The 16,326-nt window shown below is 35.6% G+C and overlaps 1 protein-coding gene across 3 annotated transcripts in view; it reads left to right on the top strand.

Annotated features, from left to right (window-relative positions):
* The window catches only part of LOC129578952 (uncharacterized), a 36,146-nt gene that overhangs the window by 8,899 nt on the left and 10,921 nt on the right, over positions 1-16,326 (top strand). The window contains exons 3-4 of one of the 3 annotated variants that reach the window (XM_055468360.1): positions 12,227-13,150; positions 14,209-15,460. In XM_055468360.1, coding sequence (XP_055324335.1) covers positions 15,116-15,460 — 345 coding nt within the window. In that variant the 5' untranslated portion in view covers positions 12,227-13,150; positions 14,209-15,115. Of the gene's footprint in view, positions 1-12,226; positions 15,461-16,326 lie in introns of those variants that run through there. The other 2 variants (XR_008689169.1, XR_008689170.1) reach the window with 2 other exon arrangements.

The raw sequence follows: 16,326 nt of genomic DNA, 5'->3' as shown, positions 1-16,326 counted from the left end.
TTGTTCTCGCCGTTTGCACTTTTCAAAATGAGCTCTCCGCGTGACGAGCACATTCGCTTTCGTTTTCATTTGACATTTCCATGCACGGCTATGTGCATCTGTCACACTGTGTAAAACGTTAACTTTGCTATCGATATTTTGTGTCTGTGAAATATTCGTACACAGGGCGACTAGCCAAAATTTTGCTGTCATTATCACAGAACAAAAATTTTTCCGAAAGAGCGATTTTTTTCTTTGTGATGCTGAGCCAGCACATTCGCAAGATTTTGGATACAGTTTCAAAATGTTTAGATTCAAGTGTGCTCGACTTCCAACCCGAAAAATGAGCAAATAACTCAAACGCATTTACATTTTGGGCAACTCATTAAACTAGACAAATGTGGATCATAAGTCACCTCGGCACATTGAACAAGAACACCCTACGCTGTTCTCGTCAATTTCACCGACAATCCTTTTACACGTATGTTTCGCATAGAAAAAGAAAATTGGAATAGAAGAAGAAAAAAAACGACGAACTGAAGCAAAAAATGAAGAATTATAGGCATCCTAACGTTGTCATTGTCACGTTTCCTTTTTGATGAATCGTTCCTTAATTGGAATGAGTGTGCACTTTTCGCAGTTTGTTTTTAAATTACATTTCACAACAGTGTGTGGCATATGGATCGGCATCAGTTGTGTGTGCGACGTATTGTAAGTGACAATCAATGTTTCGAAGGAAATGAAAATTAAAAATCTACTCATGTGACTCTTGAAATGTACGCTCACTCTTCTATCTCCTGTATTCTTATGCTCGGTTCTAGTACTTTCCACTTGTCGTTCAGTCGAAAATGTGAAACGTTATTTTGTTTTCTCTCGATTAGTATTTACACGACAAATGTTTCTCACATGTGATTTGTACCGCTTTTCTTTTCTTTCTGTTGCTAATTTTATTTATGGGCAAAATAAAAGTCGTCAGCGTTTTAATTCAACTTGGTTTGTGATTTTCGAATCACAGCGAACAATGCACGGAATTAGCTAAAACAATTGTCGTCGGCAGAGAGTGCGCACGTCAATGGAATGGGAACTGTGCAAACGGCATAATTAATGGGTTCAAATTAATTTCACATCTGTTACAATAAGTGCTTTCAATTTTTATAGAATTTCCTAATGAGGAATTTAAGGAAAAGCTCGCATATATTGTTTCGAAATGTTTTCAAATTGAAAACAAATAAAAACAAAACAATCATATGTATATTGTATACAAAAAAAGCAACATCGTATCATAAAATTAAAATTGATTTAATTAGCCTTCAACCTTCATTGAGTGAAATCAGTGGCCTGTTTTGGTTGCCACAGAAAAATTGACGAATTAAACATATTAAATATTCATTTTATGGAGAGGCAACAGTCGAAATGATACTTGAAGTTTTTGCATAATTTGACTCTTGCTTGAACCACAAATCACATGATAGTCGACACTCTATAACCGGATGGCACTTAACCCTTTGACGACCTTTGGGACACATATGTCCCATTTTGTTTTTCGTCAATAATTTCCACATTTTTAGACCGATTTCGATAAAATTGGTTTCTTTTGAAAGAGAATAAATGTAGCTACCAGAAAGTACCATAATATTGGATATTTTACATCACTGTGCTCAAATAGAACACTTCAAAGTCGAAAAATCTTAACTTTTTTTTCAAATTCCGCCAAACCCTATATAATTTGAAGGGTACAACTTTTAAAGCTGAAAATTGGAAATGTTATACGGAGTGTCTGTTACTTTCTAAGGATAATCGCCTTTTCTACCAAAAATTTTATTTCAAATTTTTATTGCTTGCGTGATGGGACATATGTGTCCCATTGGTCGGTAAAGGTAAATAATTACCACTGATTTCCCTGTATTTCAACCACTTTTCGCGAATTTTGAAACACACAAATTTACAAAAAGATCGTTAAATTCGTGATTAAATGGGCACAACAAAGCATGATTCAAACCATTTTCGGTTTAAAACGATTCTATAAATTTTAAAATTGGAAAAGATTTTACACGTAGTTCTTATAGGAGACATGTTTTTTTCATAGAAAAATAAAGGTAAATACTTACCTTTACCGACCAATGGGACACATATGTCCCATCATTTTTTTCATATTTGCAATTAAAAAAATTAATTTTTGATAACACTTTTGTAATATTTTTGGGGTCGCTGAGCACGAATCTGCAATCAGAATTGCAAAATTCCCAGCCGTTCAGTTTTGGTCGTCAAAGGGTTAACAAGCACCTGTGTCCGCTTTTTTTTGCTCTCGTTCAACATTATCATTGCCGGGTTCGTTTACTTGCGCGGCTTTAGCACTTTCAAAGCGCTCAAAAGTAACCGCCGATGAAAATTAAGTTGTTTCAACGATTTTAAGGGGATTAGAACAGATTCAAGGACACACCATCACTACTTAAAAAGTTCGAGCTTATGGGTCGATAAAATGGCGTTTGGTGTGTGTTTGTGTACATACCATTGACATCATCATCATCTAATAAATGTGCAAAGACACACATCAAAACAAACCGAATCGAACCAAACCAAACCAAGCAAATTCAAGTTAAATTCATGAAGTCAAACCAAAGGCAAACATATACAATATACAAACTGTGTGCCACAATATACCCGTATACATGATCATAGTCTGTTGCTGGTTTTGTTCGCCCGAAGTCATGTAAATGCAATTAAAATTATTAATTGGACTAAGTTGTAGAAGACAAAATTTTCAGAGTTTTTATTTAATTCGGAAATGAAATTCGAGACGATGAGCTAGCCTCCAGCATATAAATATCAAATTGCGCTGAGTGAACGCGTGCACAGAGAGGGCAAGTGAGAACTGGCACAGTATTAAATTATAATTGGCAACGGAATCGTGGGTCTGTGAAAATCTAATAAAAGGAAAGCAAACCTTTTTTTCTCCGTTTGATGTTGGGGTTTATGTATTATGTTCGCAACCAAGAAACAGACGAGAGATACAGTGGAAATGGAGATTCATCATGAAGACATAGCATCAACGTCGGAGAGCGTTATAGTTACGTAATTAATGTCATTTCCTTACCTATTCTATGTAACCACGTCACCATCCATTGCCACGATGATGGATACGTAATAAATTAATTTCTCCGCTCGTTAGATAATTGTACGATGATGTGACATTTCAAAGTGGTTTGCTCGAGGGAGATTCGAAAAGCGACGACTGAAGTTTAAATTATGTCGAGGAACTTTTTTCGCATTTTTTCTTCGACGCTTTTTTCACTCTCTTTCCGCGACAATGCGATAGAAATTACAGCGACCAAAGGTGTCAGTATCAGAATGGCTGTTACGTGGTTTTGCACTTTTTGAATGTCATCATTTCTTTCACTTTGGTGGTAGCCAAAATCATGACTGAAACTAATCGCATTTTACCACCATTTTCACGCCCGCGGATAATTTGCGTCAAATGAAAAACACACACTTATATTGTATAGTGTATCAATCACAAAGACATGAATGTCGATCATTCAAGTGGAAGTTTGAGTGTTCAATTATATGTCGCACGTGCGAACTGAACTCCAAGTGTAGCTCAAATTTACCGATATTTTTGTTTTCGACTCGTGAGTTTTCATCGTCACCGTTTGAGGTTTCAATTTATTTAATGGAATTTCTTTTCGTGACATTGCCCATTTCTAATATTTCCAGAAAAATTGTGTTTTTTTTTTTGGAAAATAAAAAAAGACCAAGAGGAAAATATGTCATAAAAACAGAAGAGCTTCAGCGTTCTTCAAAAAGAATAAGTCAACTAAAATATACGAGGGGAAACATTTGAAAAAATCGGTATTTCTTCGTCGTATTACCTGGAAATGGAAACCATTTCTCTGAAACACCATTTGATCCGAAGCACTTAACGGAAATCTCAGCTGATCCCCTTTTCTCAAAAGTGCTCAAAAGGTATTTTATTGTCAGAAATTTTTTCCCGAAATCAATTTACAAAGTTTGTGTCAGTTTACATGGAACATTGATTTTATCTATCACAGAAACTCTGATTGCTATAAGTGTTTAAAATCCATAGCAAATGTGACTAGATTAGAAGACATTTCATGAACGCAAGAGGTCATTAATTTTCGCCGAGCGGCAACTACAGAATAGTGCAATATAAATAGACGACGGAATGCTTTACAGTGCAGTCCGTTGATTTATTTTTAACTTGGCACACCATTTGTTAAATAACGCTTGGTATTATTAGAAAGTACAATATAAACTCCAATGCACTATTAAACTCTCGCCACTAAATATAAACATGTTTAAATTGTAAGATCTGATTGTCGCTATATAAAGTGCGGCACTGTGCATTGTGCACTCTAATTACAGTCTTTTTTTCATGGAACTTTCCACGATGTGTTGCCATTTTCCACATTCATTTGCCCAAGTCAAATAGAAGTAAAACAATGCAAAAGCTCCTTCAGCCTGAAGAGCTATAAATAACGGCAACAACAAAAAAATGAATTGAATCGTAGTTCACAGCTGCGAAGGTACTTTGAACTAACCACGGAAAATCCAATGAATATTCGCAATGGCATAATATGGTTGGGAATGGAGAAAAAAAAACATAACGGGCACTGAATGCGACAAAATAGGGAGCGCGAAAAAAAACAATATGACTTTTTCCTATGTGTATTTGACTCGTATTGTCTCGAATTGTAGCAACAGAAAATTTAGAACAAAATACCGTTTGAAACTCATTGTGTGTGCGGTTTGTTCCGTTTGGAGAGGTAATAATTTGTTCGGTATAATGGCTTAAATTAATGGTTTTTTTCGTGACACAAATAATGAGAAACGACCAAGACACAAACACATTTGCACTCTTACCTAAATTCGCTCTCCACTTCTGGTCATCTAGCTATAATCCACGGCGATGGTTGACAGAGGCTTTTCCCATACGTCGCTGATATCAAAGTCTTTTGTCCCGCAATCAAGTCATCCTGTCCCGCAATCAAAATGCGTAACGATGGAGTATGTGTTTTTTTAGAACATTTTCTCTTTCTTTCTTCCCTCTTCGAATTGACTTGACTTACTCTCCCCATTCCGTTTTCTCTATCATGACATGTAAGCCCGGCTGTGCTTAGGGCTTGATTCCATTAAAGGACACAAATGTGTGCGCAATTTAAATCCAGTATTCTCATGTCGTTATAACGTCCAAATGGGCTCATATATTAATCGCTTGTTTGAACCACTTTTTCAGCTTAAATGGAATTTCAAAGTCTCAGTTGAAAAAAAAAGAAGATTCAACTTCCAACATAATACCGATTGACTTCAAATAGAAAAAGGAACTCGGGGAATAAAGGGAGGGAAAATTAAAATGAAACACCATTTTACCTTTCACTTGTAAATCACAATGATCCGACCATTCAGAATACATAAAATTGTATGAAAAACGGCAACAACAAAGCCACAACAATCGTCGATACAATTTAATGGCCGATACGCTTGAATAAAAAGCAATTTCGGTCATTTCGTTTGGCTTGATGGATCGTGATAATATTCAAAAAAAAAATTTACACTACTGTAAAACGTGAATCGAAGGAACTAATCACAATTATGACCTTCAAAAGAGAAAAGATAAATATAAATTCTGAAGGATGAAAAATTGGTCTTGATTTAATTTCGTAGCATTCTAGTCGTTGGAATTTGACATTCCGTTTCGAGTGAATTCACTTCTCAATTTTTCATTTTGCCAAGTAAATTGCCATTCAATGGCTGCGTCTACACACAAAAGCGTTCATTACATTCCAAAATGTTTCAAAGTCAACAAATTTATTTTGAATTTGTTTTTTCTCTTCAACATCAATGATTATGGCAACAAATTCGTTTCAGAATGATCCCGTCGGTTGATAATTATAAATCACATGGTATTTTCATGGTCGAAAAGATATTTTCCTCTCTCGTTTGTCGTTTCGCCCATGTTTGGCATCCCCCATAACGATACCACTTGAGATCTTCATCTTTGCTGATGCCATTTTCTTGGGTTTCCATCGTTTCTAACGAGGATTTTCAAATAAATTTGGCCTGTCCGACCCACTAGTCCACTACCTACTCATTACGTTACTCTCGATTCTACCGGGGAGTCGTATAAAATTGAATCATTCTTGGGATTCTTTCTAATAATAAAACAAGCAACACGTTTGTGCTTCGAATAAAATTTTATTTCGATTAATTTCTTCTTCACTGACACTGAAATACTTTGTAAAAGGTTCTGCGATATTATTTCTTTTTCGAGGGGGAGGCATCGAAACAACACAAAAATATGTGAAAAACTTTCAGAAGTTACATTATTATTACTGCAAAATTGCAAATTGGACGTAAATTGGACAATCCTTTCTGTTATGTGTAATATTAACACAGTAAGCCCACAATTATCAAGCGAAAATTCAATTGAGCTCCCGTATTATGATACCGAACGGGAGAAAGTTAACCCTTTGATGCACAATTTGTTGTTTTTGAATCATTTTGATATATGTTTTGTGCCACGATAAATAGAGAAATATCTCATATTTAGACTTTTGAAAAATTGCGTATTTGTCGAGAAAATCGGAAAAGAGTCAAAAGGTTCAAATCACTTTAAAAGCTTGAAAAAATTAAATTTCATAAAACTAATGATGCAGAAAGTTAAATTGATGTGTTTTGATCCTACGAGTCTTAATTTGACAATTGAAAAGAATGTACAAACCCACAAGATAAGAGGAGGAAAAATGTGGAATTCTGCTATAATTTTGCATTTTTTTTACAGCAGTACATGAACAGAAAAAACTTTCCATTCAGCCAACCAATTGTAGCCTGTAAAGTATCAAATGAAAGCTAGTTTAATTCCCTACATTTGTTTACAAAGGGTTAACGTGTGTTGGTAACGTAAGCATATGTGGTGTGAATGACAAAAATTATTTGTTCGCCACACTTTGGACAACCAATATGTGTTGGTTTCGGAGGCGTGAGTGGCCGCATGGCTCGATCTTTTGTCATACATGAAAATTACTATATTTATCCAAAAACATGTTCATTTATATCATAATAATAGCGATGATAATTTGGTTTTTTTGTTGCTGTAACGTAGCAAACCTTTCGCTTCGAATACCAATTCATAAAGTAGTAAGAATCTCAACATTCCAGCACCCTTCCACATTGTTGACTTATATTGAATGGCAAAAAACGAACAAGAAAAAACGAGGCACTACATGTAATGAATAACAATGTACCGCTTTTTAACGTGTCTCCCACCCGTATTTTTTTCTGTTGCTGTGTACTTTGTTCTGTGCTATTTTTGGTGAAATAAATGAAAATCGTAAATGGTTCGAATAAAAGCACTAGATAAATACGACCAACGCAGAGTACACGCACGCATGCCGAAGAAGTGCCTCGTTTGTGCCAGACAAAAAAAAAGCACTAAGTGAATTTATTGCGTTACAAGCGAATAATGAAATTCATTTGGGAAAGTAAGAGGAAAAATAAACGAAAACTGCAATGGCCAGAACTTATTTCATGATAAATTAATTGAGTTTTTTTTCGCTTTCTCTTCGCCACCCTTTTATTTCCAAATAAGCTCCTGTCTTGATTTTCTCAGCACTATAATGAAATTGTCTCCGTGTTTGCCAGAAAATGAGTGAATTATGCTGAAAAAAATAAATAAATTAAGTTAAAGATTGCGTGTGGAATATTACACTGATTTCGAAGTCAGTAGACTGGAAATCGCATCACAAGTTAAAATCGCTTCGTTCTACATTTCGAACTTTGTTTATTTTTATACTTGACGTTTTTTTTTTTTTGGCAATTCCAACAAAAACCATTGAGAGGAAATGGTTGGTTCTCATGTGAATGTTCGTTTTAAATGTTATTTATCATGTCTGTGGATGGTAATTTACCCGTACAGCACATGCAAACACATTTCCGTCGGTAAACATTGCCAATTTAGTAGTTTGGTTTCTTTTTCTCTTTCTTTTTTCCCCGTCTCTGCTCTTCGGTACCTCAGTCCGGTAGCTAAGAAATTATTTGTAAGACGGAAGCATTTGTAAGACGGAGTGTTAACCATTTATATTTAGCGTTACACAAATAGTTCTTATTCCACCTGATTCTATTGTGCTCTCGACTTCTGTTGATTCTGCAATAATAAATGGCTTGACTCGCACCCAAAACGTGATATATCGATTTGTATACGTAAAAAATTTCAATTGATTCCAAAAACGAAATAGTTTCTTCCTTTTATGATTGCGACAATTTAATTTATTTATACTAGGTATATATATATTTGTGCCTTGCTGTTTCGTATACAGAAGCAAATGCGGCGGAAAATAACAAAATATGCTCTCCAATCAATGCAAGTCTATTATAAGAACGAAACCTAGCCCAACCAAAAGCTACTGTTCAAAAGTAGATTTTTGTGATAAAACACACAATCATATATATATATACACAAAAGAACGGATACTCAGTATGAATACAATTTGAAAACTTGACAAAGCTATTGATTCTTTGACATTTCAGTTTCGTTTATGATTTTTCAAAGACATAGGAAACCAACTCAATTTCCCGTGTTTTGCGCAGCACAAAATTTTTTATTTCGACATTTTGTTGGAAGCGTCGAAATTCATTTAAATTTTGTACAAGAGAAAGACATGAAAAAACCGCATGTATATATGATTAAAAACGCTTTTAGGCAACAGAATCGAATAAATAAGAGATTGACAGTGATGAGTATAGAAATTTGAAAAATGGAATAGCGAAAATCATCTGTGATGGATTCAGATCATGAAATCATCATGAACACAGACGCACTCTTTCTCACACATTCACATACACGCGCAAATAGACAAAAACACACAGGCATATTTTAAACTTGATTAAATCGATGAATAATAAATTAGAGTGAAAATGCGAAATGCGGATGAGAAGAGCGAAGCGACTCTGAAACATAAACGAAATGATGCGAACTTCCCAAAATCTTCTCTATTTTTAGTATATAAATAATAGATGAAGTAAAACTTTATATCATGAGATGCCATTCAGTTTTTTGAACTCCTCCGGTGCCCACATGTCGCAGCTGGTTATTAAGCACGCTACTGTTTCTTCACAACACTTTTTGGTATAGGAAAAGATATATCTGCTCAGTGCTCTAAAAAGGAATGGAGATAAGTGGCACTTGGAATGAACCGAAATGGTATTTCTCTCGACTGTCGATGTGCATGCTGTATGTGGAATTTTTAGGGCCATAGCTTTTGATCCATCTTCCACGCATTTAACGAACGATGTGTGAAAATTCGTAGGCACAGAGACACACACGTACTCTGTGTAACACCTGTATTCAGGCTGCTATTATTATAAGCGACATAACTGAACGAATTAAAATAAAACAAATTACGGGCAAAAATGAACATTTTCAGTCAGGCAGAAAGGAAAAAAACACCATTTATATTTAAATGATTGGGAAGAAACCGATTAGAAATTGATAAGCTCATATACCTTTATCGACACTCATTTTTAAAATAAGAATCGAATTATATATTCACATACACATATCCCTCGCTCGATGCTCACAATGATGCGATATTCATTGTCAATGACACATCCGAATTGAATAAAAGTGACGTGATACCCGCTCCCATTTTATTTTCATAATTGAAAAATTACATTTGACAGTTGAGTGATGGATAGGATTTACATATTTATATGATTTAATGTGAGCTGGGTTTTTTTCGTAGTTATTTTTGATCTCCTACTGTTTTTATCTTTTTCTAAAGAAGTCTGCCGTGATGCGCCCGTGTTACTGACGTTTATGAAGTTATAAATATGTACGGCTGAATGATATGTGGATTGCAAAATGGCAATCGACTGTTCGGTGGGACAAGTGATCATCTGAAAATGATGTGCTGTCAACAGCACATCAGCTCCAATCATTGTCCAAATCTTCCACACAAACTTTGCATATCGAGCTGTTCTACTCCATCAAAACTTTGTTCAATTTAAATTCAATATTTCTGAATTTCAATGGCAAAAGCTTTGCCTTGCATTTTCGTAGAACAATTCCGGCACGCTTTGTTTCGTTGGGATATTTCGATGGTCGACAAAGCGGAATGTCATTAAAAGTTCAAATTTATGTATAATAATTTTTAAGGCCAAATTTAAACAACCCACGCAGTGCAAAAGTGATTTTTTTTACATCAAGTGCTGGGCGACACCAAGGATCTGTTTTGCTGTGCATAATCCCTCATCCATGTAATTGATATATGGCAACAATCTGTCTCTATATGTCATCTCGTCGCGGGTAAAATGCCTGACGAAAAGACAAGCCAATTGTCCGACGGTAATTATTATGTGCATGTTCAATGCGGGTTTAATATCCGCAGCTATTCAAATTAGACAGATTCGTGACAATGCCGAATCATTTTTTTTTTCGAATGAATTATTCAATTGTGGTTTTTTTTTTTGAAAAATTCAAAAACATGCGAACACATTTCGATTATCAATTCTCTTTTCGACATTTCGGATTTTATGCGCGCGTTTTGCCTTTCGCAAAACGCTTTCATTTAAAAAAAACTGATGTCTGATCGATCGCACGCTTGTCATGAAAAATATACACACGCCTGTTTTTGCTCATTTTCAGTAGAAAATTTAAATAAGAATGGAGAAAAAGTTTTATGAAATGGATTTATTTTTAAAACACGGAGCGTTGTGGAAATTCTCACGCTTTTTCACCGTTCGCCAAGTGAATTAAAAAAAATGTAAATATTTAAAATGGCTCAGGATCAAACATTTACATTCAGCGAATGATACTAATTGCGCTTCAAACGAGGCTTGCCGATTCGGCATGGCATTTTCCTCTTCCACCCATGCTCTATATATCTGTGTATGTGTGTGTGTGTGTGTGTCGGTCTCACACCATTTGAATGGCGTTTCAGTTGGATTGCAAGCTATTTGCATTCAAAATATTCAAAGCAAAGCCAAAAAAACCGTTGAAAGCGATTGGCATCCAAGATTTCGTTCTTATCAAAACCATTTTACAGTAACCATATGTCTGCGTTTTGGTTGCGAGTTGATTGTTACTCGCTTTCTTTTGTCTATGCTTTAATTTATTATGCCCAACACTTGTGCCTGTTTTCATTTACTCTCTTTCCCTCTCTCGCTCTTTTTGTGTGTTACAGATGCAGTGGTTTTGATAAATAGCCGCCAGCAATTGAGCGTATCATTTTTCATTAACTTTTTCAATGGAAAATTTTAGCCGATTTTTCATATTCTGTACACTTTTCGAAAAGTTCTCGTCTTTCATTCTGCCTATTATTCCAACTCCTCTCTCTTTCTCTCCGTCTGATAAACCGACGTGGTGAATGAAGCGAACAAAATTTTCAAGATAAAGACAGAAAAATCAACAAAACGTAACGACATAAAAAAATAAACAACAAAATGAATTGAACAAATGTTGGAATGAAAAGAACAATAAAAACATTTCTTTCTCCGAATTACAGTTCATTCGTTTAAAAAGAAACCTCGACTCATTTCACTTTTCTACGAACCACAACCACAGCAGTTGGAACAGAGCACCATCTTCCAATGAGCGAACCAAAAATGAAATGAAAAAAGAAAGCAACTGACATTAAGAAATAAATTATATGTACCCTAAAGTTGACCATGCCAATACACGACCAAACTTATACAACCGCTCGAAACAAGAGCGCAGTGCTACAGTGATATCCGTTGTGATTGTGTGGATAACAGGGTTTTTGTTCATCACAATTTAAAGTTTGCCTTTTTCCGTCGCAAATCATTGGGCAGGTAGGTTTGAAACACCAAAAAAGGGAACATCCATTTGTGTCGACCATTTTTTTTTTGCAAGAGTTCACGAACGAACAAAATCAATCAAAATGACCACTTTTACGATGAAAATACTCTGATAATAATCACTTTGAATTAGCTTAATGACTATAGTTTGATGCTCCTAATTTTAATATTTGTGATGTTCAGACGTCTGACTTGGTTACGCACGCGATACACTCTCTTTCGAAACACGACTTGAAATGATAACAAAAAAAAAAAACATTCGACCATCTTGTGACCAATGACATTGGTTCCAGATCCCCATATGAATCATGAAGTTGATATTTTTATGATTATGTGACGTCTTTTTTTATTGCTTTTTTTCCATTGTTTGTTTCTGAATTTTTTCTTATTTTTCTATTTTTTTCATTTCTAAAAGGATTTACCGACCGAGATTGCGTTCCATCCATTGTTAAGCCAACATAAATTTCGACCAAATAAAGTGGCGATTGAATGTGTCGAAAGAAAGGCAAACAACTGAAATAAAAAAACGAGCAAAAAACAACACGTACAAAATAAAACGCAGTGGGAAACATAGAGAGTAAGAGTACACGAATTTGTTTTCAAAGCATGCAATCACAGCAACGGATAGCATAAAAAACGGAAAATACAGTGATTTTCAACTCAAAATCCAAAACGAAACTAAATTACCAAGTGCGACATTGTGAAACATTTATAGTGTGTGAACAAGAAAATGTGAAAAGTTGCATTGAAAATCAATTAAAAGCATTCGTCGCATGCACTGATTGTATCTTTTTGCACCCCATGTGTCATTTTAATCCGTTGTGTGGATTGGTCTTTCTCAGTGTGGCAAAAATTTAAAAACAAAACAAACCGGACACACGCACATACATACATATATTTGGGGAACACGAGGAAAAAGTAACGCATGCAAAAAAATACGCAAACTGAAATGAAACCCAAGCTCCAAACGAAATACACGCACATGCAATGAAAAGCCAAATTGATGAGCGTGATAAAATAACAGCACAAATGTGTTTGTGAGCTTTGCAGATAGAATTACCCCCAAAAAGAGGAACGAAAAAAAAGAAGTGAGAGGAACCCATGTGGAAAGAAGCAGAAGTTGCAAATGATATTGTAGTTTATGTATGACACGAACAAATGGGAATTTATGCGGTTTTTATGTGTTTGTTGAGAGAGTTGAATTGAAAAGAAAGCAAGGTCAAACAACACAAAAGTGGCGCACACCGTCAACGTAAGTGTTTTATATTTGATTAGTCGAACTAAAGGGGAATCGAAAAAAAGCAAACGGAAACACCAACAGAAATCATCATCAAGCCAGGTAATAAAGAGAAAAAAATTTTACTTGAATCGAATACGAGGCAGTGCAGTGGAAAAAATGCCAAATTCAGACAACGGTCAATGCAAGTGAAAATATAAATGGAAAATTAAAATAAATTCAAACAATAACAATAAACTAAATGAGTAAAACGCGAATTTGAACGATATTTTACATGAAAATTAGAAGAAATTACGAACTGAATATAAAACATTCAACTCCGAAAAAAACGCATACGGCTTTACGGGTGAACCATACAATGCTTTGTGTTGTGTAAGGTGGATGAAACGAAACGGTACGTTCATTGACACGACCGATTCATCCTCATCAGTGTGCGCGCGTTCAATATACATTGTACAAACAAAAGCGGTCAGTTACATTTCTACCGAGCAAGTAATGAGAGTGCATGCACTTTGGCCAAATAGCAAGAGTAACAAAATACGACACCGAGTAGTAAAGACAACGCTGTACGATAGCACAAAACGAAAATAAGATTCTCCGTTGTTTTTGCTGATATAAATACCAAAATTCATAACAAGAGCAATTTTGAAAGACGGTGCAAACGAACGCAAGAGATGATCGAAACAAGGCAAGCCGTAGCATAGGAGCAAAACGTCGACAACGAAAAAAAAAGTACAGTGCAGAACAGCACCAAAGCGTTTGCTCGTGTTTTCTGACGCAAGTGAGAAAATCATCAAGTTGCTCTTTTTTCTCTTCTAATCAACACCGCCGCATCCAAACACAATCACACTCGAACTCACGAACCCTTCCCCGGTGCTTCTTTTCATTCGGGTGCTTTGCCCGAAATAAATAATAAACGTGTGATTTCTGTACGTTTGATTTCTTGTGCAAATCGTGTGTTACACTACTCCTCACGTATGCACTACAACAACATCTACGATCTGCTGCCATATAAAATATTAAAGATAAACGAAACGGTGAAAAATTGCATAATCAAGGACCGAACGTTTGGTGAAATGCTTAAGACTTCAACCAACTGATAATTCCATTTTGAAACACTGTGTAAATAAATCGTAATTTTCTATTATTTTTGCACACAGCATGCATAATGAATTCGAAGCTGTCAAGTTTTTGATTGGACACCACCGCAGAGCAGTGAATGAGCACATGAAATGCGGTTGGAGAACAGAGCAACGCTAATGCGCTGCACAAAGTGAACAAAAGTGGCCAAGTAGTACTTGTAAGCTGTGGAAATAAAAGGCAAAACATGCATGTGAGCGTATCTATCTGTGTTTGTGAATAAAAAATTTCGCATTTTCAACATTCGACCGATTAAGAGACAGGATTAATTCAGCCAGATTGTGTGCATTGTACAAAACGGATTGTTGGGACTTCCATTTGGATCGATAAATCGTGTCACTTGGTCTGTCATTTTGTGGTCTTGAATGAACATTGACCGCTGTCAATGAGTGTTTATAAATTAATGATATTGGGACTAGGTTAAAATACCAGTGGTCGATTCCCAAATGTCTGTATAAGATGAACGCCACGAGACTAAAGAATAAATTTGCTGTGTAAATCCTTTGTCTTGTCAAAGTGTATGCCAAAAACGACAACGACAACATCATCTGACTTGAGCAGATTTAATCAAAATAGACAAATCCCATAGCTGGCGACAATATCAAACCGAACGATCAAAATCCAGTACATTTCATTCGGAAAAATTCACCAAAATCCAAATAAAACGCTTTCAAGCGCCAGAAGGAATTGGGACAATAAAAACGTCAAACAAAGCCCACAAATCTAAATCACTCGCTCTCGCTCTCTCACTCGCTATTTTTTACCAAGTTCTTGTGCAATATCAACAGGCCAATTTAAGCAAGGCAGCTTAAAGCGCGCACAACCCAAGAACAACAACAAAAATACATCACATTTAAATTATTAATCATTCGAGATCAACCGGATCAAATATTATGCTCAAATATTCGAATAAAAAACTGTTAGGCTATGTTTGTGATGCTGTCAGTCCGTACTACTTCCGTTTGTGAACGGCACAATAAAGTGACAACAACAACAACAACAACAACAACAACTGCCAACACCACCACAACGACAGCAACGACAACGACGACGACGAGCAAAACGACCAACACACAAAACACGCAGACGACTCAAAGTCAGCTAGATTCGGCCGTAACATCATCGTTGACCACTACATTCGACAATATACTGATCAATAAAAACAGCATCGAAAAAATTTTCACTAAATCCGTATCGTTCGATAAGAATATCAATCAGTCGAATTTATCGCTAACCCAGCCGAACAATTTGAAAGAACCACCAGCACAACAGGTAACACATTTCCGCTCTCTTTTTTCCCCGCATTTCTCTAAATTCGTTTCCGTAACATTTTTTTTTTTGCCTTTCATTTTCGATTGAATTGCTCGGTTGCTATTTGCTTGGTCACACGTCCGCTGGGGAATCGGAGTTTCAATTGAAATTTGCTCCATCGACTTTGTTTCAGAAGTGCTTTCGACAATCGTAAATGTTTCATTGATTGCGAACATCCGATATTACATTCGATTCCATTTATATTGTTTCGGTCGGAAATGGTCTCCGATTAACTACGGATTATACATAATCTTTGTTTGTACCTGGAAATGAATTGAATTTACCAATTAAATGCTACGATTTTATTTTACTAGCTTAAATACTATTCACGGGACTCGAGTGTTGCTTGGATTCATTTTATTATCGTCGTTTGCAGAATTTTTGCAAAGTGAGTGGGAAAATATTGCAAAACTATTTGAACGGCAGACAACATCTTTGTGATAAATTTTTTGTTTTGCTAAAGAAAATAGTTGTTTTTCTTTCTCTTCTCAGCATTCGCTTAGATTTTAAACTATTCAAAGTTTTCCACTGATGTGCGGATTTCGGATTATCATCCGCTGAAATTCTACAATATTCTATTCTCTACCATAACGTCAAATTGAAAAAGTTGAGAAACGAATTAAATATGTAGCACTGCTGTTTAAATTAACTAAAAGAGTCGTCGGGCACATTCGAAATGAGTTCGAAAGAAAGGTGAAGGTTGCCACCAGTCGAAATATAATTTAATTTCACAAATTATTTTACTCAAACTTTGTACGCGCATTGTTTAACAAAGAAGTTGAGATTTATTAGACAAATTCCGCATGCATGGGTAAGAATATATTAAA

This window comes from Sitodiplosis mosellana, unplaced genomic scaffold, assembly GCF_009176505.1.
Source record: "Sitodiplosis mosellana isolate CC-2019 unplaced genomic scaffold, AAFC_SMos_1.0 Smas_scaffold_1, whole genome shotgun sequence".
NCBI classification, from domain to species: Eukaryota; Metazoa; Arthropoda; class Insecta; order Diptera; family Cecidomyiidae; genus Sitodiplosis; species Sitodiplosis mosellana.
This window is presented reverse-complemented; position numbering and strand designations above follow the sequence as displayed.